At 41.0% G+C, this 27,432-nt stretch overlaps 1 protein-coding gene across 1 annotated transcript; it reads right to left on the bottom strand.

Moving 5' to 3' along the window:
* Window positions 1-969: 969 nt before the first annotated feature.
* Window positions 970-27,208, bottom strand: LOC139479098 (multiple epidermal growth factor-like domains protein 10). The gene is made up of 10 exons (XM_071261860.1): window positions 27,129-27,208; window positions 25,728-25,859; window positions 24,742-25,008; window positions 22,977-23,114; window positions 22,505-22,639; window positions 9,302-9,445; window positions 8,699-8,812; window positions 4,040-4,121; window positions 3,466-3,564; window positions 970-2,763 (listed from the first exon to the last, which is right to left on the bottom strand). The coding sequence occupies exons 1-10, from the start codon at window positions 27,190-27,192 to the stop codon at window positions 2,400-2,402; spliced, it is 1,539 nt and encodes a 512-aa protein (XP_071117961.1). The 5' UTR covers window positions 27,193-27,208; the 3' UTR covers window positions 970-2,399.
* Window positions 27,209-27,432: the final 224 nt, after the last annotated feature.

Genomic DNA, 27,432 nt, shown 5'->3' on the forward strand with positions numbered 1-27,432 from the left:
CCCAACAAACACACGAACATATTAACTGTGCACCGTGCATTAAAATGCAGGTGCAAACTGTGAATCACGACCATAAAGTCGAGATGTCTTTATGAAAATGAATTAAAAGATGCATTATTTAATTTCAGAATAACTTTATCTTTATTTAACCGTATATGAAGCACAGTTACTTTTTTCCTTCAGTATATGGACCGCCTCTGTGGTCCAGTGGTAGAGCGTCCGTTACCCTGTCTGGCGCTCGGCATTAAAGGCATTAAAGGGCTAAAACAAGGACTGGTCGGCTCGGAGTCAGTATACTGTGTCTGAGTGGGATATTCATGTTAAACTGCGGCATGGTGTCTCAGTGAGCTAGCACTATAAATCGGCATCAGTCCGGACTAGTACAAGCAGCAGCACCAACACACACACGTACATGCACGTCGCTATATAAGTGCAATGATCTTGGCCGCGACGTTAAACCCCATTTCACCTCAACTCACCTCCTTCAGTATATAATATATAGTATATATTGTGCATTATTATCTTATACGCAGTAAAACATCATTATCTCGATGTATCCTTTAAGACGATTCAGCTTTACGATCCCGTGAACTCCCTTATGAACCCTATGGATTACACACACTGCTGTCTCGTATATATGACCAGAATTACTTCCAGTTTACGAAGTTTCAGTGTACTTTCATAGCAGGTCATTATTGAATAAGCCGGACATTATTGAATTTCACTCAAATTATGTCCGAGTAAAAATAGATGGACAAACATTAGGGATTAAATGCGATTATCGTTTGTAGGCAAGTCAAGAGTGAGTGAGTGAGTGAGTGAATATGGTTTTACGCCGCTTTTAGCAATATTCCAGCAATATCACGGCGGGGGACACCAGAAATGGGCTTCACACATTGTACCCATGTCGGGAACCGAACCCGGGTCTTCGGCGTGACGAGCGAACGCTTTAACCACTAGGCTACCCGACCGCCACGGCAAGTCAAAACTGTCTTGGGGTTATAAGGTCTGTTATGATGACTGCAATTTTCATCACATTCGAATCATAATATTATAATTAACGGCGAAGATTGCAAAATGTTAATTGTCTTAAAGACGGCGTAGGTCTTACATAAAGATTACTATACAACCACTTGCGCGACAGCGAGTTTCGTAAAATCAGTACGACACACATACGAGTGTAATAATTTCATTATTACCCATTTATTTTGTTAATCCTTTTGAGCTCCCCTTTATTGAAATACACTGATCACAACCGTCGTCTCAGAAAACCACACATGTTGAATAACGTCAACCAAGTTAAGCTAAGACGTCGTTTCTAGTGTAATGTCATTCCGACCTTATGTTACAAGACAAGACGAATTCAACAATACCGTCCGGATAACAGAACACCACACTTGTGCGCCTGCAATGATATTTGCACCAATGAACGTACGAATTGAATTAACTCGGGTATTTCTAACCCTGTGGGTAATAAAATTACGATCAAATGATGCATGGTATATCTGACGAGGGAAACTTAATACAAGCTTTATTCTTTACATCTGGATAATCAATTGACGAGTCCACAAAGAACACAAGTATGGGCATGTAATCTGCTATTTTCTTCACATTCTCTAACAGTCCAGACTTGTATCGAATTTAACCACTAATATTGACGTATGTCTATAAATTTATATTTGATTGATATTTATAAGTAAACTTCAATTATCCGCCGAAACAAATAGAGAGATAGACCTGATTATCTTGAAACTGGCATGGAAGTCTCTTGCAGAGGGTACCAGAGCAATTGCTTCGATATTGGACCACACAGAACCAACTATGATGAAGAGCCCTGGTCTGAGTATAGGAGAGGGTAAGGGCAACCCAGGGTAAGGGCAACCCAGAGTCAGAGGTACATCGGTGTCCATCAGCCGTCTGTATTTCAGAATGTCAATATGGAATTCAATCACGCCACTTGAAATGTTAGTGTTCACGAGTGCTTCTTTGAAGAAGTACGAACTTATCCGGTTTTTTTGTAGAACGGTGTTATATTTTACATGGTCTATTTTTGTTTACTTGCTTGTTGTTGAACACTGTTATCAGCAACATTCCAGCTATCTGAAAGTTGTGTGTAAATAATTAAGTCTGGACTAGACAACCAGTGATTAATATTATGACACGCAATCAACCAAATCACCGAGCCCGACCACCCGATCAATTTCTCGCCTCTTACGACTAACATAGGTTGACGGAGACGAATGCTAATCCGGAATTGTAACAATATTTTTTATGAAACTAGAGACGCCACCATATTTGAAAGTTTGATAAACACACAATCAAAAATATATTCCATTATCATGAACAATTTCAGTTCTCTTCCATCATCTCAGACCGCCTCCGTATATAGCATACAGTGCTCATGTCTTGCCTGACTGACAATGCGAAGAGAATTGTTCAATAAAGCCACTATCTGGTTGTGTAACATTGAAACTACTTCCGCCCTTCTTGCTCCTCGAAACACCTTGTTTACGACTACTCTGGCCAAAAAGATGCCGTCTTTGAGTGATGGCATTGTCATCGACTTCCTCTGTTCCAAATATGTTAATACTGTCAATATAACTGTCCTGTCGAGGTAAATCCTGAGAGCCTCTAAAAAGATCTGGCTGGAAGGTCGTGTGGGAGAAAAGACCAGAAAGAAATTGGCTTGTGGTGGCTTGTGATCCTCTCGGATTCAACGACCGCCCGTCTGGTGGCTGTTTAAGGATTCTTCCACGCGAGGACCTGCAAGAGTGAGTGAGTTTGGTTTAACGCCGTTTTTACATTATTTCAGTTAAAACACTGTGTGACAGCATGACGTGGGGGGGAATCCCCAAGTGATATATGTCCTAGACGTTTACCACAATGCTGAAACCCACGAGCAAAGGAAAAGTCTTGAAAAACCTAGAAACATACATGGAATCAGGGCAAATGTGGAATTCGAACACTATAAAACTATGCGGTTTTGACACCCCTAACGCAAATTCCCACAGCGACTTGTTGTGCCTTAGACGAGAGAACCATCCGTGGTGCTAACAGCTCCCTCTGGATTCAAGCATTCCTCATCTCAACAAATACACTACATGCAGTGTTATTCTGAAAAAGGGTAGCTTGTCGAGTCTTACATGCCATTGGTTATTTCATTCATTACCTATCAATCAATCATCAAAGACGGTAAAAGAGAAGATACTAAAAAACTTTAATCTTTACCATGACCCCATTTGGCAGTGCTGTTGAATTTGGACCTTGTGTTTGCACCTATCGTGGGCTCGTATCGTCTATTCACTGTTAACAGTTTATGTAAGTCAGTAGCATAGGTTTCAGCAAACTGTACACACCTGCCACCTGAGTTACTTAGGGATTCCCTCCTACATGAACCAGCCCCTCTGTTATACGCATCACTACATGTTTTCCACAGATGTCACAAAGGCAGCTTGGTATACGTACAAAGGGGAACGTGCAGCAGCATTGGGATGTCTTTGGGGTACCATCTCAATAACCTCGTGTTGGCATTTCCTGGCTGTATGTTTCCTCCAGGCTTTGTAACTGGGAAACATATATGAAACCTTCAGACATCGTGGGAACTCTTAGTGCTTAAAGCGGACGTCACTATACGCACGCGCACAGACAAACGCAAACGCGTTATATACCTGCTCAAAGCGACGTTAACAATCAAACCAGAATCTGTTATGAACGTTGTGAGTGGCGGATGCTACCCGTAGGGCAGGACTTGCCTACCCTTTTCGCGAAAACCTTGTGTCATCACTGATATTTCGTGATATATTCATATAATTTTCATCGACATTTTGCATTTTGCGCGCTGTGGGTAATGCAGATATTTTATTATTATATCATATTAAATCCAAGTCACTCACTACAAACGGTAATGTTCTTGATCGTATGTCTCAAATACAGTCACATCCGGCTACAACAAAACAGTTCCATGCAGTGAAAATGATGGGAATAGCGAGTTGGGGAATTTGGATCCTACACGTGTTCGCCTCCCCTGTTGTAGCCTTACCTCAGTCCAGCAACTATCCCAACCACGACAGCAGCCGATGGAAGTCCCACAGATAATCCTATTGATAAAATCTGGTTTGCACCTGGAAGTGACATAATGACCTTTAGTAGTTGTAGTTGTAGTAGTTGTAATTGTAGTTTGTTAGTTGTTTAACTTCGCAATATACCAGCAATATTCAAGCTATATGGCGGTCTGTATATAATCGTGTCTGGACCAGACAATCCACTGCTTCTCTTTTTTTTAAACAACGACATGCATCCAATAAATAGCTCACTCACCTTCTCACTGATGATGTGACAACAAATAAATGTGGACAGTGTCAGTCAACCCCAACATGCATAACATGTTTACACATGTCACATCTCGGTCACACATGTCACATCGCGGTCACACATATCAAAACTTGGTCACACATGTCACAACGCGGTCACACATATCACAACTCGGTCACATGTCGCACCTCGGTAACATGTCACAACTCGGTAACATCTCACACCTCGGTCACACATGTCACACCTCGGTCATACGTGTCACACCTGGGTCACATGTCATACTTCGGTCACACATGACAAATCACAGTCACACATATCACACCTTGGTCACATCTCACACCTCAGTCATACATGTCACACCTCGGTCACATATGTCACACCTTGGTCACTCATGTAACATCGTGGTCACACATATCACATCTCGGTCACACATGTCATACCTCGGTCATACGTGTCACACCTCGGTCACATGCCATACTTCGGTCACACATGACACATCACAGTCACACATTTCACACCTCGGTCACACATGTCACACCTTGGTAACACATGTCACATCGTGGTAACACATATCAGACCTCGGTCACATCTCACACCTAGGTCACACATGTCACTCCTCGGTCAAACATGTCACACCTTCGTCACATCTCACACCTCAGTCGCATGGCACACCTGGGTCCTATGTCACACCTCAGTTACACATGTCATACCTCAGTCATACATGTCATACCTTGTTCGTACGTCGCACCGCGGCCACGTGTCACACTTCAGTTACATGTCACACCTTGGTCACAGGTCACACCTCGGTCAAACATGTCACACCACATTCATATGTCACACCTTGGTCACATATTTACACCTTGGTCAAACTTGTCACACCTCGGTCCAACATGTCACACCTTGGTCACAAGTCATATCTCAGTCACATGTCACACCTGGGTCCTATGTCACACCTCGGTCACACATGTCATACCTCAGTCATACATGTCATACCTTGTTCGTACGTCACACCTCTGTCACGTGTCACACTTCAGCTACATGTCACACCTTGGTCACATCTCAAACCTCGGTCACACATGTCACAACTAGGCCATATGTGTCACACCTCGGTCACGTGTCACACTTCAGCTACATGTCACACCTTGGTCACATCTCAAACTTCGGTCACACATGCCATACCTCAGTCATACATGTCACACCTTGGTAATACTTATCACATCTCGGTAAAAAATGTCACACCTGGGTCACACATGTCACACATTGATCACACATGTCACATCGTGATCACACATATCACACCTCGGTCACATCTCACACCTAGGTCACACATGTCACAACTAGGCCATATGTGTCACACCTCGGTCAAATGTCACACCTCGGTTACATGTCAAACCTCAATCACACAAGTCACTCCTCGGTCAAACATGTCACACCTCGGTCACATGTCACACCTCAGTCACACATGTCATACCTCAGTCATACATGTCATACCTTGTTCGTACTTAACACCTCGGTCACGTGTCACACTTCAGTTACATGTCACACCTTGGTCACAAGTCACACCTCGGTCATACATGTCACACCACATTCACATGTCACACCTTTGGGTCAAACATGTCACACTTTGGTCACAAGTCACACCTCGGTCATACATGTCACACCACATCCACATGTCACACCTTGGTCACAAGTCACACCTTGGTCACATATTTACACCTGGGTCATACTAGTCACACCTCGGTCCAACATGTCACACCTTGGTCACAAGTCATATGTCAGTCACATGTCACACCTGGGTCCCAGGTCACACCTCGGTCACATGTCACTCCTCGGTCACACATGTCACACCTGGGTTATACATGTCACACCTCTGTCACATGTCACTCCTCGGTCACACATGTCATTCTTAGATCACACATGTCACACCTAGGTCACATGTCACACCTCGGTTACAACATGTCACACCTTGGTCACATATGTCATACCTCGGTCATACTTGTCACACTTCGGTCAAACATGTCACACCTTGCTCACATGTCACACCTCAGTCACATGTCACACTTGTGTCCTATGAAACACCTCAGTCACACATGTCATACCTTGTTCGTACATCGCTCCTCAGTCACGTGTCACACTTCAGTTACATGTCACAACTTTGTCATACATGTCTTACCTCGGTCAAACATGTCCCACCTTGGTAACATGTCACACCACGGTCACATGTCACTCCTCGGTCACATGTCACGCCTCGTGTGACACACTTCGGTCAAACATGTCACACCTTGGTCACACATGTCACACCTCGGTCACATCTCACACCTAGGTCATACATGTCTTACCTCGGTCAAACATGTCACATCTTGGTCACATGTCACACCTCGGTCACATGTCACTCCTCGTTCACATGTCACACTGCGATCACACATGTCACACCTTGGTCACACATCTCACTCCTTGGTCACACATGTCACACCTCGGTCACATTTCACACCTAGGTCACACATGTCACACCTTGGTCACACATGTCACACCTTGGTCACACATGTCACACCTAGGTCACATGTCACACCTTGGTCACACATGTCACAACTCGGTCATACATGTCACACCACATTCACATGTCACACCTTGGTCACATGTCACACCTTGGTCACATATTTACACCTCGGTCATACTTGTCACACCTCGGTCCAACATGTCACCCCTTGGTCACATGTCACACCTTGGTCACGTGTCACACCTGGGTCCTATGTCACACCTCGGTCACACATGTCATACCTCAGTCATACGTTTCATACCTTGTTCTTATGTCACACCTCGATCACATGTCACACTTCAGTTACATGTCACACCTTGGTCAGATCTCACACCCAGGTCACACATGTCATACCTCAGTCATACATGTCACACCTTCGTAGTACCTATCACATCTCGGTCAAACATGTCACACCTTTGTCACATGTCACATCTCGGTCACATGTCACTCCTCGGTCACACATGTTACACCTGGGTCATACATGTCACACCTCGGTCACACATGTCATTCTGAGATCACACATGTCACACTTAAGTCACATATCACACTTAAGACACTTCAATCCTTTGTCACAAATTCCATATTTCGGTCAGACATGTCATACTCTGGCTAAACATGTCATACTTAGGTCACAAGTCGTAGTTAGGTCACACATGCCATCTTTAGGCCAAACATGTCATACCTAGGCCAAACATGTCATACTTCGGTCACATGTCATACTCAGGTCACATGTCATACTCAGGTCACATGTCATACTTAGGCCAAACATATCATACTTTGGCCACATGTCAGGTAAAGGAGAAACATGTCATACTTAGGCCAAACATGTCATACGTAGGCTAAACATGGCATATGTAGGCCACATGGCATACTTAGGCTAAACGTGGCATATGTAGGCCACATGTTATACTTAGGACAAACATGTCATACTTGGGCCAAATGTAATGCTTAGGCCAAACATGTCATACGTAGGCCACATGTCATACGTAGGCCACATGTCATACTTAGGCTAAACATGGCATATGTAGGCCACATGTTATACTTAGGACAAACATGTCAAACTAAGGCCAAATGTCATACTTAGAACAAACATGGCATACGTAGGCCACATGCCATACTTAAGTCAAACAGGTCATACTTAGGACACACATGTCATACTAAGGTCTCAAGTCGTAGTTAGGTCACACATGCCATCTTTAGGCCAAACATGTCACACTTAGGCCAAACATGTTATACTTAGGACACACATTTCATACTTAGGCCAAACATGTCATACTTAGGACACACATGTCATACTTAGGACACACATGTCAGGCTTAGGCCAAACATGTCATACTTAGGACACACATTTCATACTTAGGCCAACCATGTCATACTTAGGACACACATGTCATACTTAGGCTAAACATGTCATACTTAGCCAAACATGTCATACTTAGGACAAACATGTCATACTTAGGACACACATGTCACACTTAGGCTAAACATGGAATATGTAGGCAAAACATGGCATACTTAGGACACACATGTCATACTTTGGTCAAACATGTCAAACTTAGGCCAAATGTAATATTTAGAACACATATCATACTTTGGCCACATGTCAGGCTAAGGCAAAACTTGTCATACTTAGGCCAAATGTCATACTTAGGACAAACATGTCATACGTAGGCCACATGTCATACTAAGGCCAGCCATGTTATGGTTAGACCAAATATGTCATACTTAGGCCAAACATGTCATACTTAGGCCAAACATGTTATACCTCAGCCAAAAACATCACACTTAGGTCACACATGTCATAGTTAGGTCGACGTCACACATGTCATCTTTACGTCAAACATGTCATACTTAAGTGATCCTTGCCGCCAGGGTTGCAGACATAAGAGCAGTTACCGCATGTTCCATTGAGACAATTACTACACTTGTACACACAGTCCGTGTCATGTCTATCGACTGTGCAGTCTGAAACATACAAAACATGAAACATGTCAAATGTGTAACACTGTCATGAATGATGAATGATGTATGTAAGCGAGTGACCTTCATGGACAAACCATTGTAAAACTTAAGCAAAATCTTTAAGAAACGGTTATCCTCCTTAACATTCATATAATTTTGGGGGCGGTTGGGAAGCGTAGTGGTTGAAGCGTTCACTCGTCACGCTAACGACCCGAGTTCTATTCTCCACATGGGTACAATGTGTGAAGCCCATTTGTGGTGTCCTCCGCCCTGATATTGCTGGAATATTGATAAAAGCGGCGTGAAACCACCCTGACTCACTCATGTTGTTTTTCATAAATTGGGACTATTTCTTATACCTAGTTCTATTAACATTTCATATCAGTGTACAAGATGATATTAGTAGTTCTGTTTCTGTGACTTATTCACTTAAGATAAGAGAAAAAAACAATTCAGAAGAATACCACGTGGAGGCAGCAGACTCACACTCACTATGAAAACAGCAAGCGTTGCCCGTGTACCCTTGAGAACATCCCCCGAGGCAGGTGTCGGCCTTGAAGTTGCAGGGATCATCCCCGTCTTGGCAGCGTCCACAGAGCTCCGCACAGTCACGCCACAAACTACCAGCGGGACATTCTTCAGACAAAAACTTGTGATTTAGGATCATGTATAAAGTTGGAAAGAAAGAATGATTTACTTGCATCGTTTAGAAACCGCCTCCGTGGTCTAGTGGTAGAGCTTCCGCCCGGAGAGCGGAAGGTCCGGGGCTCGATCCCCGGCTGCGTCATACCAAAAGACGTTAAAAGATGGTTCTTGTTGGTACCCTGTCTGACGCTCGGCACTAAGGGGCTAAAACAAGAACTGATCGGCTCGGAGTCAGTATACTGTGTCTGAGTGGGGTATTCATGTTAAACTGCTGCATGGTATCTCAGTGAGCTAGCACTATAAATCGGCTATTAGTCCGGACTAGTACAAGCAGCCACACAAACACACACGTGCATGCACGTCGCTATATAAGTGCAATAACCTTGGACGCGATGTTAAACCCTAAAACCGTTTAGGCCCTCTGTTTGAAAGAAAGAAGTGGGAAATTTAAGGAATCATCAGGGGATAGTTTCTCTTTTTTTCTGGCATGGGCCATTTAGATTGAGGCCTTGGGGTAGCCTTGTGTATAAAGTTTTCGCACGTAACGCCGAAGTCCCGAGTTCGATTTCCCACATATTCACAACTGAGTGAAGCTCATTTGTGGTGTTCACAACAGTGGTAGAGTTGGAATATTTCTAAAAGCGGCGTTACTGTATTCGGAGAATGTTTGCCGATACAACGTGTGTTCGTTAATGTTACAGTATACAGTAAACTACGGTTATAACGTACTCAAAGGGACTACTAATTTTAGTTCGTTATAACCGTAGTTCGTTATTAGCATATGTACAGTATAACTACAGCAAATAGTCGGGTCCAAAAAGTAAGTTCGTTATATCCGTCAGTTCGTTATAAGCGTGTTCGTTATAACCGTAGTTAACTGTATATACATATTAAAATAAATGAGGAAATGGTATAAGAATGTGCATGGTTCACGAAGGTTCACAAAGGATGAACACAACCAATAATAATATTTTACTCAATGCACTTAATCATTATGTTCATATAAATAATATTTCCTAACACGGCAGTAAACATTATTCAGCACATACCTATACGCCGCTTTATTTTTTCAAGTCAGTATATAAACGTCAGGGGCTAATATGCGTTACATAGATGCAACACCACGTCTTCTATCTCTTAAGGACTGACCATTATTCCTTTGGAATTAAAGAGTGTAAAAGGATTTAAAACATTCAAATCCACTTAATGATCAATCACTATTTATTCATATAATAATAATTATTTGAAAAATAATGAAAGTGTCGCTGTGATATAGTTACACGGCACTTTGTCCACGTTGACGTATTAAACTATGCATGTGTTGAAAGATTTGAGGACGTAACTGATCGAATATACAGCCTGTCGTTATGGTCGGTTGTTCAGGAGTTGGTTAAATATTCAGGAGTTGGTTACATATTCAGCGGCTGGTTACACATTCAGGATTTGGAAACACATTAAGAAGATGATTACACATTCAGGGATTGGTTCCACATTCAGGGGTTGGAAACACATTCAGAAAATGTTACACATTCAGGAGTTGCTAAAACATTCAGGAGTTGGTTACACATTCAGGGGTTGGTTGAACATTCAGAGGTTCTTACACATGCAGGAGTTGGTTTTATATTCAGGAGTTGGTTACACATTCAGGGGTTGGTTAAACATTCAGGGGTTGGTTACACATTCGGAAGATGGTTACATATTCATATCCAGGAGTTGGTTTCATATTCAGGAGTTGGTTACATATTCAGGAGCTGGTTACACACTCAGGGGTTGGTTACACATTCAGGGGTTAGTTACACATTCAGGGGCTGGTTACCCATTCTGAAGATGGTTACATATTCATAAGCAGGCGTTAGTTTCATATTAAAGAGGTGGTTGCACATTCAGGGATTGGTTACACATTCAGGGGGTAGGTAACACATTCAGAACAGGGTTACACATTCAGAAGATGTTTACATATTCAGAAGATGGTAACACATTCAGGAGTTGGTTACACATTCAGGAATTGGTTACACATTCAGGAGCTGGTTACACATTCAGAAGATGATTAAACATCCAGGCGATCATTACACATTCAGAAGATGGTTACACATTCAGGAGCTGGTTACAAATTCAGGAGTTGGTTACACATTCAGGAGTTGGTTACACATTCAGGAATTGGTTACACATTCAGGAGCTGGTTACACATTCAGAAGATGATTAAACATCCAGGCGATCATTACACATTCAGAAGATGGTTACACATTCAGGAGCTGGTTACAAATTCAGGAGTTGGTTACACATTCAGGAGTTGGTTACACATTCAGAAGATGGTTACACATTCAACACATTCAGAAGATTGTTACACATTCAGGGGATAGTTACATATTCATGAGTTGGTTACACATTCAGGAGTTGGTTACACATTTGGGTTGGTTACACATTCAGAAGATGGTTATACGTCAAGAAGATGGTTACACATTCAGAAGATGATTACAAAGTCAGAAGATGGTTACACATTCAGGAGTTGGTTACACATTCATGAGTTCAGTACACATTCAGAAGTTGGTTACAAATTCAGAAGATGGTTATACATTCAGTGGTTCGTTACACATTCAGGAGCTGGGTTCACATTCAGGGATTGGTCACACATTCAGAAAATGATTACACACTCAGAAGATGGTTATACATCCAGAAGATGGTAACATATTCAGGAGTTGGTTACACATTCACAAGATGGTTACACATTCAGGAGTAGGTTGCACTTACAGGAGCTGTTTACTTATTCAGAAGATGGTGTCATATTTAGAAGATGGTTACACATTCAAAAGATGGTTACACATTCAGGAGTAGGTTGCACTTTCAGGAGCTGTTTATCTATTCAGAAGATGGTTACACATTCAGAAGATGGTTACATGTTCACAAGATGGTTACACATTCATTAGTAGATTGCACTTTCAGGAGCTGTTTACTTATTCAGAAGATGGTGTCATATTTAGAAGATGGTTACACATTCAGAAGATGGTTACACATTCAGGAGTAGGTTGCACTTTCAGGAGCTGTTTATTTATTCAGAAGATGGTTACATATTCAGAAGATGATTACACATTCAAAAGATGGTAACACATTCAGGAGTTGGTTACATATTCAGGGGGTGATTACACATTCAGGAGTTGGTTACATATTTAGGCGATGGTTACACATTCAGAAGATGATTAAACATTCAGGAGATGATTACACATTCAGAATAATGACTACACAATCAGGAGTTGGTTGCACTTTCATGAGCTGGCTACATATTCAGAAAGTGGTCAAATATTCAGAAGATGGTTACACATTCAGAAGATGGTTACACATTCAGGAGTTGGTTACACATTCAGGAGTTGGTTACGCATTCAGAAGATGGTTACACTTTAAGGAGTTGGTTACACATTCAGGAGATGGTTACACATTCAGGGGGTGATTACTCATTTAGGGGTTGGTCACACAATCAGAAGATGCTCACACATTCAGGTATAGGTTACACATTCAGAGGATGATTACACATTCAGGAGTTGGTTACACATTCAGGAGTTGGTTTCACATTCAGGAGTTGGTTACACATTCAGGAGTTGGTTGCACATTCAGGAGTTGGTTACATATTTAGGCGATGGTTACACGTTTAGAAGAGGGTTACACATTCAGAAGATCATTGAACATTCAGAAGATTGTTACACATTCAGGAGTTGGTTACATATTCAGGGGGTGATTACACATTCAGGGGTTGGTCACACATTCAGAAGATGGTTACATATTCAGGGGGTGATTACACATTCAGGGGTTGGTCACACATTCAGAAGATGGTTACATATTCAGGGGGTGATTACACATTCAGGGGTTGGTCACACATTCAGAAGATGGTTACACATTCAGAAGATGATCACATATTCAGAAGATGGTTACATATTCAGAAGATGGTTACATGTTCAGAAGATAGTTACACATTCAGAAGATTGTTACACATTTAGGGGCAGGTTGCAGTTTCAGGAGCTGTTTACTTATTCAGAAGATGGTTACATATTCAGAAGATGGTGACATACTCAGAAGATGGTTCCACATTCAGGAGATGGCTACACATTGAGAAGATGATTACATATTCAAAAGATGGTTACACATTCAGGAGTTGGTTACATATTCAGGGGGTGATTACTCATTCAGGGGTTAGTCACACATTCAGAAGATGGTTACACATTCAGAAGATGGTTACACATCCAGAAGATGATTACACATTCAGGAGTTGGTTACACATTCAGAAGATGGTTACACATTCAGAAGATGGCTACACATTCAGGGGTGAGTTACATATTCAGAAGATCGTTACACATGGAGGAGTTGGTTACACATTTAGTGGTTGGTAACACATTCAGAAGAGGGTTTCATATTCAGGGATTTGTTACACATTTAGGGGTTGGTCACACATTCAAAAGATCGTTACACATTCAGAAGATGATTACACATTGGGAAGATGGTTGCACATTCAAAAGATGGTTACATATGGAGGAGTTAGCAACGCATTCATGAGTTGATTACACATTGGTTGCACATTCATAAGTTGGTTACATATTTAGAAGATGGTTACACATCAAGAAGATGGTTACATATTCAGAAGATGGTTACACATTCAGGAGTAGGTTGCACTTTCAGGAGCTGTTTATTTATTCAGAAGATGGTCAAATATTCAGAAGATGGTTACACATTCAGAAGATGGTTACACATTCAGGAGTTGGTTACACATTCAGGAGTTGGTTACACATTCAGGAGTTGGTAACATATTTAGGCGATGATTACACGTTTAGAAGAGGGTTACACATTCAGAAGATCATTGAACATTCAGAAGATTGTTACACATTCAGGAGTTGGTTACATATTCAGGGGGTGATTACACATTCAGGGGTTGGTCACACATTCAGAAGATGGTTACATATTCAGGGGGTGATTACACATTCAGGGGTTGGTCACACATTCAGAAGATGGTTACATATTCAGGGGGTGATTACACATTCAGGGGTTGGTCACACATTCAGAAGATGGTTACACATTCAGAAGATGATCACATATTCAGAAGATGGTTACAAATGCAGAAGATGGCTACATGTTCAGAAGATGGTTACACATTCAGAAGATTGTTACACATTTAGGGGCAGGTTGCAGTTTCAGGAGCTGTTTACTTATTCCATAGATGGTTACATATTCAGAAGATGGTGATATGTTCAGAAGATGGTTCCACATTCAGGAGATGGTTACACATTCAGAAGATGATCACATATTCAGAAGATGGTTACATATTCAGAAGATGGTTACATGTTCAGAAGATGGTTACACATTCAGAAGATTGTTACACATTTAGGGGCAGGTTGCAGTTTCAGGAGCTGTTTACTTATTCCATAGATGGTTACATATTCAGAAGATGGTGACATGTTCAGAAGATGGTTCTACATTCAGGAGATGGTTACACATTCAGAAGATGATTACATATTCAAAAGATGGTTACACATTCAGGAGTTGGTTACATATTCAGGGGGTGATTACTCATTCAGGGGTTGGTCACACATTCAGAAGATGATTACACATTCAGAAGATGGTTACACATCCAGAAGATGGTTACATGTTCACAAGATGGTTACACATTCATTAGTAGATTGCACTTTCAGGAGCTGTTTACTTATTCAGAAGATGGTGTCATATTTAGAAGATGGTTACACATTCAGAAGATGGTTACTCATTCAGGAGTAGGTTGCACTTTCAGGAGCTGTTTATTTATTCAGAAGATGGTTACATATTCAGAAGATGATTACACATTCAAAAGATGGTAACACATTCAGGAGTTGGTTACATATTCTGGGGGTGATTACACATTCAGGAGCTGGTTACATATTTAGGCGATGGTTACACATTCAGAAGATGATTCAACATTCAGGAGATGGCTAAACATTCAGAATAATGACTACACAATCAGGAGTTGGTTGCACTTTCATGAGCTGGCTACATATTCAGAAAGTGGTCAAATATTCAGAAGATGGTTACACATTCAGAAGATGGTTACACATTCAGGAGTTGGTTACACATTCAGGAGTTGGTTACGCATTCAGAAGATGGTTACACATTCAGGAGTTGGTTACACATTCAGGAGATGGTTACACATTCAGGGGGTGATTACTCATTTAGGGGTTGGTCACACAATCAGAAGATGCTCACACATTCAGGTATAGGTTACACATTCAGAGGATGATTACACATTCAGGAGTTGGTTACACATTCAGGAGTTGGTTGCACATTCAGGAGTTGGTTACACATTCAGGAGTTGGTTACACATTCAGGAGTTGGTTACATATTTAGGCGATGGTTACACGTTTAGAAGAGGGTTACACATTCAGAAGATCATTGAACATTCAGAAGATTGTTACACATTCAGGAGTTGGTTACATATTCAGGGGGTGATTACACATTCAGGGGTTGGTCACACATTCAGAAGATGGTTACATATTCAGGGGGTGATTACACATTCAGGGGTTGGTCACACATTCAGAAGATGGTTACACATTCAGAAGATGGTTACATGTTCAGAAGATGGTTACACATTCAGAAGATGGTTACACATTTAAGGGCAGGTTGCAGTTTCAGGAGCTGTTTACTTATTCAGAAGATGGTTACATATTCAGAAGATGGTGAGATATTAAGAAGATGGTTACACATTCAGAAGATGATTACACATTGGGAAGATGGTTGCACATTCAAAAGATGGTTACATATGGAGGAGTTGGCAATGCATTCATGAGTTGATTACACATTGGTTACACATTCATGAGTTGGTTACATATTTAGAAGATGGTTACACATCAAGAAGATGGTTACACATTCAGAAGATGGCTACACATTCAGGAGCTGGTTACACATTCAGAAGATGGTTACACATTCATGAAGTGATTACACATTCAGGGGTTGGTCACACATTCAGAAGATGCTTACAAATTTAGAAGATGCGTACATATTCAGAAGATGATTGCACATTCAAAAGTTGGTTACACATTCAGAAGATGCTTACACATTCAGGAGTTGGTTACATGTTCACAAGATGGTTACACATTCAGAAGATGGTTACACATTCAAAAGTTGGTTACACATTCAGAAGATGGCTTACACGTTCAGGAGTTGATTACACATTCAGAAGATGGTTACATGTTCACAAGATGGTTACACATTCATTAGTAGGTTGCACTTTCAGGAGCTGTTTACTTATTCAGAAGATGGTGTCATATTTAGAAGATGGTTACACATTCAAAAGATGATTACACATTCAGGAGTAGGTTGCACTTTCAGGAGCTGTTTATTTATTCAGAAGATGGTTACATATTCAGAAGATGGTTTCATGTTCACAAGATGGTTACACATTCATTAGTAGGTTGCACTTACAGGAGCTGTTTACTTATTCAGAAGATGGTGTCATATTTAGAAGATGGTTACACATTCAGAAGATGGTTACACATTCAGGAGTAGGTTGCACTTTCAGGAGCTGTTTATTTATTCAGAAGATGGTTACACATTCAGAAGATGGTTACATGTTCACAAGATGGTTACACATTCATTAGTAGGTTGCACTTTCAGGAGCTGTTTATTTATTCAGAAGATGGTTACATATTCAGAAGATGATTACACATTCAAAAGATGGTAACACATTCAGGAGTTGGTTACATAATCAGGGGGTGATTACATATTGAGGAGTTGGTTACATATTTAGGCGATGGTTACACATTCAGAAGATGACTAGACAATCAGGAGTTGGTTGCACTTTCACGAGCTGGCTACATATTCAGAAAGTGGTCAAATATTCAGAAGATGGTTACACATTCAGGAGTTGGTTACGCATTCAGAAGATGGTTACACATTCAGGAGTTGGTTACACATTCAGAAGATGGTTACACATCCAGAAGATGGCTACACATTCAGAAGATGGTTACACATTCAGAAGATGACTACACATTCAGAAGATGGTTACACATTCAGAAGATGATTACACATTCAGAAGATAGTTACACATTCAGAAGATGGCTACACATTCAGAAGATGGTTACACATTCAGAAGATGGTTACACATTCAGGAGTTGGCTACACATTCAGGAGTTGGTTACACATTCAGAAGATGGCTACACATTCAGAAGATGGTTAAACATCCAGAAGATGGTTACACATTCAGAAGATGGTTACGCATTCAGAAGATGATTACACATTCAGAAGATGGCTACACATTCAGAAGATGGTTACACATCCAGAAGATGGTTACACATTCAGAAGATGGTTACACATCCAGAAGATGGTTACACATTCAGGAGATGGTTACACATCCAGAAGATGGTTACACATTCAGAAGATGGTTACACATCCAGAAGATGGTTACACATTCAGAAGATATTTACACATTCAGAAGATGGCTACACATTCAGAAGATGGTTACACATGCTGAAGATGATTACACATTCAGGAGTTGGTTACACATTCAGAAGATGGTTACACATTCAGAAGATGGCTACACATTCAGGGGTGAGTTACATATTCAGAAGATCGTTACACATGGAGGAGTTGGTTACACATTTAGTGGTTGGTAACACATTCAGAAGAGGGTTACAAATTCAGGGATTTGTTACACATTAAGGGGTTGGTCACACATTCAAAAGATCGTTACACATTCAGAAGATGATTACACACTCGGAAGATGGTTGCACATTCAAAAGATGGTTACATATGGAGGAGTTAGCAACGCATTCATGAGTTGATTACACATTGGTTGCACATTCATGAGTTGGTTACATATTTAGAAGATGGTTACACATCAAGAAGATGGTTACACATTCAGAAGATGGTTACACATTCAGGAGCTGGTTACGCATTCAGAAGATGGTTACACATTCAGGAGTTGGTTACACATTCAGAAGATGGTTACACATCCAGAAGATGGCTACACATTCAGAAGATGGTTACACATTCAGAAGATGACTACACATTCAGAAGATGGTTACACATTCAGAAGATGATTACACATTCAGAAGATAGTTACACATTCAGAAGATGGCTACACATTCAGAAGATGGTTACACATTCAGAAGATGGTTACACATTCAGGAGTTGGCTACACATTCAGGAGTTGGTTACACATTCAGAAGATGGCTACACATTCAGAAGATGGTTAAACATCCAGAAGATGGTTACACATTCAGAAGATGGTTACGCATTCAGAAGATGATTACACATTCAGAAGATGGCTACACATTCAGAAGATGGTTACACATCCAGAAGATGGTTACACATTCAGAAGATGGTTACACATCCAGAAGATGGTTACACATTCAGGAGATGGTTACACATCCAGAAGATGGTTACACATTCAGAAGATGGTTACACATCCAGAAGATGGTTACACATTCAGAAGATATTTACACATTCAGAAGATGGCTACACATTCAGAAGATGGTTACACATGCTGAAGATGATTACACATTCAGGAGTTGGTTACACATTCAGAAGATGGTTACACATTCAGAAGATGGCTACACATTCAGGGGTGAGTTACATATTCAGAAGATCGTTACACATGGAGGAGTTGGTTACACATTTAGTGGTTGGTAACACATTCAGAAGAGGGTTACAAATTCAGGGATTTGTTACACATTAAGGGGTTGGTCACACATTCAAAAGATCGTTACACATTCAGAAGATGATTACACACTCGGAAGATGGTTGCACATTCAAAAGATGGTTACATATGGAGGAGTTAGCAACGCATTCATGAGTTGATTACACATTGGTTGCACATTCATGAGTTGGTTACATATTTAGAAGATGGTTACACATCAAGAAGATGGTTACACATTCAGAAGATGGTTACACATTCAGGAGCTGGTTACACATTCAGAAGATGGTTACACATTCATGAAGTGATTACACATTCAGGGGTTGGTCACATATTCAGAAGATGGTTACAAATTTAGAAGATGCGTACATATTCAGAAGATGATTACACATTCAAAAGTTGGTTACACATTCAGAAGATGCTTACACATTCAGGAGTTGGTTACATGTTCACAAGATGGTTACACATTCAGAAGATAGTTACACATTCAAAAGTTGGTTACACATTCAGAAGATGGCTTACACATTCAGGAGTTGATTACACATTCAGAAGATGGTTACATGTTCACAAGATGGTTACACATTCATTAGTAGGTTGCACTTTCAGGAGCTGTTTACTTATTCAGAAGATGGTGTCATATTTAGAAGATGGTTACACATTCAGGAGTAGGTTGCACTTTCAGGAGCTGTTTATTTATTCAGAAGATGGTTACATATTCAGAAGATGGTTACATGTTCACAAGATGGTTACATATTCTTTAGTAGGTTGCACTTACAGGAGCTGTTTATTTATTCAGAAGATGGTTACATATTCAGAAGATGGTCACATGTTCACAAGATGGTTACACATTCAGGAGTAGGTTGCACTTACAGGAGCTGTTTACTTATTCAGGAGATGGTGTCATATTTAGAAGATGGTTACACATTCAGAAGATGGTTACACATTCAGAAGATTGTTACACATTTAGGGGCAGGTTGCAGTTTCAGGAGCTGTTTACTTATTCCATAGATGGTTACATATTCAGAAGATGGTGACATGTTCAGAAGATGGTTCTACATTCAGGAGATGGTTACACATTCAGAAGATGATTACATATTCAAAAGATGGTTACACATTCAGGAGTTGGTTACATATTCAGAGGGTGATTACTCATTCAGGGGTTGGTCACACATTCAGAAGATGATTACACATTCAGAAGATGGTTACACATCCAGAAGATGGTTACATGTTCACAAGATGGTTACACATTCATTAGTAGATTGCACTTTCAGGAGCTGTTTACTTATTCAGAAGATGGTGTCATATTTAGAAGATGGTTACACATTCAGAAGATGGTTACTCATTCAGGAGTAGGTTGCACTTTCAGGAGCTGTTTATTTATTCAGAAGATGGTTACACATTCAGAAGATGGTTACATGTTCACAAGATGGTTACACATTTATAAGTAGATTGCACTTTCAGGAGCTGTTTACTTATTCAGAAGATGGTGTCATATTTAGAAGATGGTTACACATTCAGAAGATGGTTACTCATTCAGGAGTAGGTTGCACTTTCAGGAGCTGTTTATTTATTCAAAAGATGGTAACACATTCAGGAGTTGGTTACATATTCTGGGGGTGATTACACATTCATTAGTAGGTTACACATTTAGGCGATGGTTACACATTCAGAAGATGATTCAACATTCAGGAGATGGTTACACATTCAGAATAATGACTACACAATCAGGAGTTTTATGAGCTGGCTACATATTCAGAAAGTGGTCAAATATTCAGAAGATGGTTACACATTCAGAAGATGGTTACACATTCAGGAGTTGGTTACACATTCAGGAGTTGGTTACGCATTTAGAAGATGGTTACACATTCAGGAGTTGGTTACACATTCAGGAGTTGGTTACACATTCAGGGGTTGATTACTCATTTAGGGGTTGGTCACACAATCAGAAGATGCTCACACATTCACATATAGGTTACACATTCAGAGGATGATTACACATTCAGGAGTTGGTTACACATTCAGGAGTTGGTTGCACATTCAGGAGTTGGTTGCACATTCAGGAGTTGGTTGCACATTCAGGAGTTGGTTACATATTTAGGCGATGGTTACACGTTTAGAAGAGGGTTACACATTCAGAAGATCATTGAACATTCAGAAGATTGTTACACATTCAGGAGTTGGTTACATATTCAGGGGGTGATTACACATTCAGGGGTTGGTCACACATTCAGAAGATGGTTACATATTCAGGGGGTGATTACACATTCAGGGGTTGGTCACACATTCAGAAGATGGTTACATATTCAGGGGGTGATTACACATTCAGGGGTTGGTCACACATTCAGAAGATGGTTACACATTCAGAAGATGATCACATATTCAGAAGATGGTTACATATTCAGAAGATGGTTACATGTTCAGAAGATGGTTACACATTCAGAAGATTGTTACACATTTAGGGGCAGTTTGCACTTTCAGGAGCTGATTACTTATTCAGAAGATGGTTACATATTCAGAAGATGGTGACATATTCAGAAGATGGTTCCACATTCAGGAGATGGTTACACATTCAGAAGATGATTACATATTCAAAAGATGGTTACACATTCAGGAGTTGGTTACATATTCAGGGGTTGGTCACACATTCAGGGGTTGGTCACACAATCAGAAGATGCTCACACATTCAGGTATAGGTTACACATTCAGAAGATGGTTACATATTCAGAAGATGATCACATATTCAGAAGATGGTTACATATTCAGAAGATGGTTACATGTTCAGAAGATGGTTACACATTCAGAAGATTGTTACACATTTAGGGGCAGGTTGCACTTTCAGAAGCTGTTTACTTATTCAGAAGATGGTTACATATTCAGAAGATGGTGACATATTCAGAAGATGGTTCCACATTCAGGAGATGGTTACACATTGAGAAGATGATTACATATTCAAAAGATGGTTACACATTCAGGAGTTGGTTACATAATCAGGGGGTGATTACTCATTCAGGGGTTGGTCACACATTCAGAAGATGATTACACATTCAGAAGATGGTCACATATTCAGAAGATGGTGACATGTTCAGAAGATGGTTACACATTCAGAAGATGGTTGCACATTCAGGAGTTGGTTGCACTTGCAGGTGCTGGTTACACATTCAGAAGATGGTTACGCGTTAAGAAGATGATTACACATTCAGGAGTTGGTTGCACTTTCAGGAGCTGGTTACACATTCAGGGGTTGGTTAAACATTCGATGTTGGATACAAATTCAGGGGTTGGTTACATGTTTAGGCGATGGTTACGTATGATTACAGCCCAACACATGCCATGACATGCATGCATGTGCAAGTCATGCCCAAAGGGTTACGGTGAACACGTGCACTTTACTTGTATACACACAAACACACCGTGTGTACATTCGATTCCCCAGTAGCCCTCCTTGCAGGCTCCCTGACACGCCCCACCCTCGGGGTCACACCTCTCCTGGTGACAGTGTCCACACACCTGGCCACACCCTCGACCGTAGCTACCTACGCCACATTCTACAACACATGATGCAATTTCCTGACTCACTCATTCAGTAATACATGTTATACGTAATTGGATGTATGCAGTTATACATAAATGTGTAAAGGAATTTCCCACGAATACATATCAATATTTAATGTTTTGTCGCCTTCCATAGCAAGAACACAGATTGAAGCACTCTTATCATTTGTCTTTATCTATATCTTATTATTTGTGAGACATTGGGGGTAAAATATATACTGCTCCGTGTCATATAATGTCTCCACGAATGACAGCCATTTTCCACACTCATTAACAATTTTACAATTTGGTTCAGAAATATGACAACATGCACGTTCATGCTAAACGCACTGTGCTGACAATTGAAGCCAGTCCATCCAGCGGAACACCCCGACTTGCAGTGGCCCAATCTGGCAGCACATGCTTCATTCGCGTCATCACAATGACAGAATTTCCCACAGACTTCTCCGAACAAGCCGTCGGGGCAATCTGCAAAGCAGTTTCTGGAACTGTCAATGCGCAATAGTGTACATATTTAACAAAACGTATATGCAAATGGTAAACACAGACCCATTCCACTTACTAACACGTTCTCTTATTAATGTTGAAAACCATTCCATTAAGGCCTTTATCTTCGAGTTCTTGTGTGGCTGTTATTTAATTTGTAATTTGTATAGCCAAGTTAAATACGACATTTTGGGTAAGAGTAACATTGAAATTTAAGTAAGAAAAGTGACGTCCATAAGAAAGTACGCCAAGACTTTGAGAGGCGATTGAAGAAAAGCGAAAGCACGTCTGACGTTAAACATGTATATAATGAAAGTGGCGTTTTGGCATCATGTAAACAAAAGTTCACTCTATAAATGTAGAAACCTTACGAGTAACAATAACATAACAGGGGGTCGATGAGATCATTCACATTGGCATTGTCAAAATATTGTAACAACAGACTTGTTTAAAATTGAGTATGTCCACCTCGTGCATCAGAGCAGGCCACAACACGACGTCGCAACGGTGACTTTAACCGCCTGGTGACGTTAGCGGGAATCCGTTACCATGTCAGGATGAGACAAAGCTCTGGTAGTCCTGTGCCACAAATGTTGGGTTCATGCCAGGAGGACAAGTAGATCATGGCACAGCATTAACGTTCGTGTTGTTGGGGAAGACCTGCGTTAGCCTTGCAATATGGGGTCTTGCGTTATCCTGCAACGTATATGTGTTGGATAAATGGAAGCACAATGGTCGCAAAACTTCATCCCGATACGCCTGTGCAGTAATGTTGCCTTGAGTGATAACCAGCCCCGTCTAAAGTCTCCACAGATTGCCACCCAGACCATGACACCACCTCCTGCAAATGGCTGCACTTGCTGGAGCCAGTTCGGCGCTGGGCTTTCACTCGACGTCAGTACACACACTGTCGACCAACAGTTCGAAACAGTCAAAATCTGCTCTAATCAGATGTCCGTAGTCTCGAACCTGCCAACGACGAACCCGCCTGGGCCCATATTAACCTATTATGTCCGTGTTGTGGCGTCAATGTCATTCCATAGTAGGGTCGACGTGCTCGGGTATCATGTTCCCTCAATAGATGTGAAACTGACACGATGTCCGCGTGCCATCGAGGACGTTGCGTTCGTGGGGATGAGCTTTAACGGTCTTCAATGGGCGTGGTCACACTCCAAGGTCTATCCATTGTCTGACCTTTCTGCCGTAAACGTCATACAAACACGGGTGCAAGCAGATGTTCTTCCACTGTGACTATACCTTCCTCCTGGCCTTACCAATCTCACTCTCGCAAATACCTTAAATGGTAATTAGGGGGCGGTCAGGTAGCCTTGTGGTTAAAGCGTTCGCTCGTCACGCCGAAGACCCGGGTTCGATTCCCGACATGGATACAATGTGTGAAGCCCATTTCTGATGTCCCCCGCCGTGATATTGCTAGAGTATTACTTAAAGAGGCGTTAAACCATACTCACTCACTCACGCTATGGTAATTAGACAAAAAACATTTTGGTGTACTTTCTTTTGGACGTTACTTTGTAATAAATTGAACCATATATTGACTCTAAATTTATCAGCTCTCGTTGAAGTTTTTGCAGCAGTTGAATCAACTTACTGCATAGTTTAAGATCAGCGCACATAACGTAATGCTTCACTGTGTGTTCAGAGGCAAAACACCAGGGCATTGTAGCGTATTGGTCGTTCCCATGCCGGGGGTTTCTGCAGTAGTTCTTCCGGTTGTCTTCGAGGGGGAAACTTTCTGTTGAATAACCTAGTTCATGAACAAAAGGTTCCGACCATTTCTGACACGGACTACCATTCTGCGCCTGACTGAATGTTCCGGTGTAGTTGATACCATGGATGTCATAAATACAATGGTTGTCTGAAAGGTAAGACCTCTTATACAGCACTAACACACGCATAGTAGAGTACAGTGTATAGAACATGTATCTTTCTAGCATTCTCTTCGGGACCTTTATATCCTGATATCAATTACCTAGTACAAATGTAGCATTCATACAGATATATATATTCCAACTCATGCGGTTTGTTACACATGTGTGGCTTTTGATGACGTCATTGCTTCTCTAGAGTGACGATACAACTGTATCTCACAACAGAGTCACGGTGGCTTATGCGATGTTTGTTTGTTTGTTTGTTTGTTTGTTTGTTTGTTTGTTTGTTTGTGTAACGCCGCACTCAGCAGTATTCCAGCTTTATGACGGCGGTCTGTAATTAATCGAGTCTGGGCCAGACAATCCAGTGATTGACATCATGAGCATCGATCCACGCAATGGGGATACGATGACATGCATCCATCAAGTCAGCGAACCTGACCACCCGATCCCGTTGGTCGCCTTTTACGACAAGCACGAGTTGCTGAAGACGAATTCTACCCCGGATCTTCACGCGATGAATATTACTTATGCGACCTATGTGAGCACTGTGGTCTGACTACGATGTTTGGATGGCGCATGTTATACAGCCTCCTATTATTCATACGGATCATATTAATCCTGATCTGAATGTGATCACTTATGATGACTACTTGAATAATTCTACGGCCTTACATTCGTCAAACAGAATACACACGTGTCTCACCGAGTTGACAACCAAATCCATATTTCCCATCTTGGCATCCAGACTCGCACCATCCATTCGTGACGTCACATGACCCGCGAAGGCAGTGGCAGCGGAACTTACACTTCCATCCAAAACTACCAAGCGGGCAGCCTAGCAGAACATTACATTCTTTAGAGGGTGAGTTAGTGAATGTTGTTTAACGCCAAAGTCAGCATGTTTTCAAATATATCACGTATATATGTCTGTATATTTTAAAGTCTGGACCAGGCAAACAAGTGATTGATCCTATGCCGCCTCCGTGGTCTAGTGGTAGAGCGTCCGCCCGGAGAGCGGAAGGTTCGGGGTGCTATCCCCAGCCGCGTCATACCAAAAGACGTTAAAAGATTGTACTTGTTGTTACCCTGCCTGGCGCTCGGCATTAAAGGGATCAGACAAGGACTGGTCGGCACGGAGTATATTGTGTCTGAGTGGGGTATCCAGAACAAACACAGAAAGTAACCCGCAAAAACTATGATTGTTTGCCTGAAACATAATTACGATTTTTCGGTGTAGGTTTTTTACTATTTTTTAGTGTACGTACTTATCCAAATAGCATCCTCTCAGATCTGTGTGACAACGCCATAATGACGCAGTGTTTGCAACAAAGCGTTCCTACGGCAATAATAAAAACAGTTCATTCATTGTAGAAGGTGATGATCCTTACAACATAAACAATTTATGAAAAAAGATCCTTACAACATAAACAATTTATGAAAAAAGATCCTTACAACATAAACAATTTATGAAAAAAGATCCTTACAACAAAAACAGTTTTTGAAAAAAAGATCCTTACAACATAAACAAATTATGAAAAAAGCATGATAAAATGGACAATTATTTTATCGCTAAAACTAAAGTTTTTCGTATGGAGGTATGGCTCCATGCGGGTGTTCATGAAGCGGGGCTCAGGTGCTTTGGTTGTAAACACTCTATTACGTGTAGTGATAATATTTTCATAAATAGCTCAGCCATGGATAAATCAAATTAATTTAACTACCTAGATTTCCACTCCCATTATCGGTATTGTACATTTGGAGTCTAAATATCAAAGTTGGTTAGAAATGCACCACGACAAAGAAGGTACTTCTACTACTAGTCACACATCACGTCATCTAAATATGAAAACAACTACTTAATAAATAGGTCTTCATCAACCCATGCTTGCCGTAAAAGATAACTATGTTTGACGTAAGAGACGACTAACGGGATCGGGTGGTCAGACTCGCTTGCTCATCGTATCTCAATTGCGTGGATCGATGCTCATGATGTCAATCACTGGATTGTGTGGTCCAGACTCGATTATTTACAGACCGCCGTCATATAGCTGGACAACAAATAAACAAAATAACAATGTGATGCTAAGCTACCAGCTAATCTTACCTCGTTCTGTATCAGTGAGACGTAATAAGGAGAGACCCAACGCCAAAATTGATAAGGTTTTCATCCCCCGTGTCCTCCAGTTCGTGTAACTCTACTTACTGAGTTTGAATTATTTCCTGTTATGACGCGTACTTAGATATTTGATAACCTTTCAGTTTCTATTAAAGACAGTTTAACTTTTCTATTTATAATTCAATCCAGCGGATCTAAATGAGGAAGATGTCCATTGTTTTTGAATATGTGCGTCTTACTGGTGAAACTGAACGCTTGAAGTGCGGTCGTGACGTTGAATCTAATGCGCTCG

Source organism: Haliotis cracherodii, unplaced genomic scaffold (genome assembly GCF_022045235.1).
Source record: "Haliotis cracherodii isolate W230 unplaced genomic scaffold, xgHalCrac1.p SCAF_4, whole genome shotgun sequence".
Lineage (NCBI taxonomy): Eukaryota > Metazoa > Mollusca > Gastropoda > Lepetellida > Haliotidae > Haliotis > Haliotis cracherodii.

What these genes read in the sequence shown, in the direction of transcription:
- LOC139479098 (XM_071261860.1), bottom strand. Translation starts at nt 27,192, where the DNA reads ATGAAAACCTTATCAATTTTGGCGTTGGGTCTCTCCTTATTACGTCTC. An exon ending in CAACGCTTGCTGTTTTCATA is followed by an intron (nt 8,813 to 9,301) that starts GTGAGTGTGAGT and finishes TGTATGTTTCAG; the next exon opens with ACTGCACAGTCGATAGACAT. An exon ending in TGGCGGCAAGGATCACTTAA is followed by an intron (nt 4,122 to 8,698) that starts GTATGACATGTT and finishes TGTCACTTCCAG; the next exon opens with GTGCAAACCAGATTTTATCA.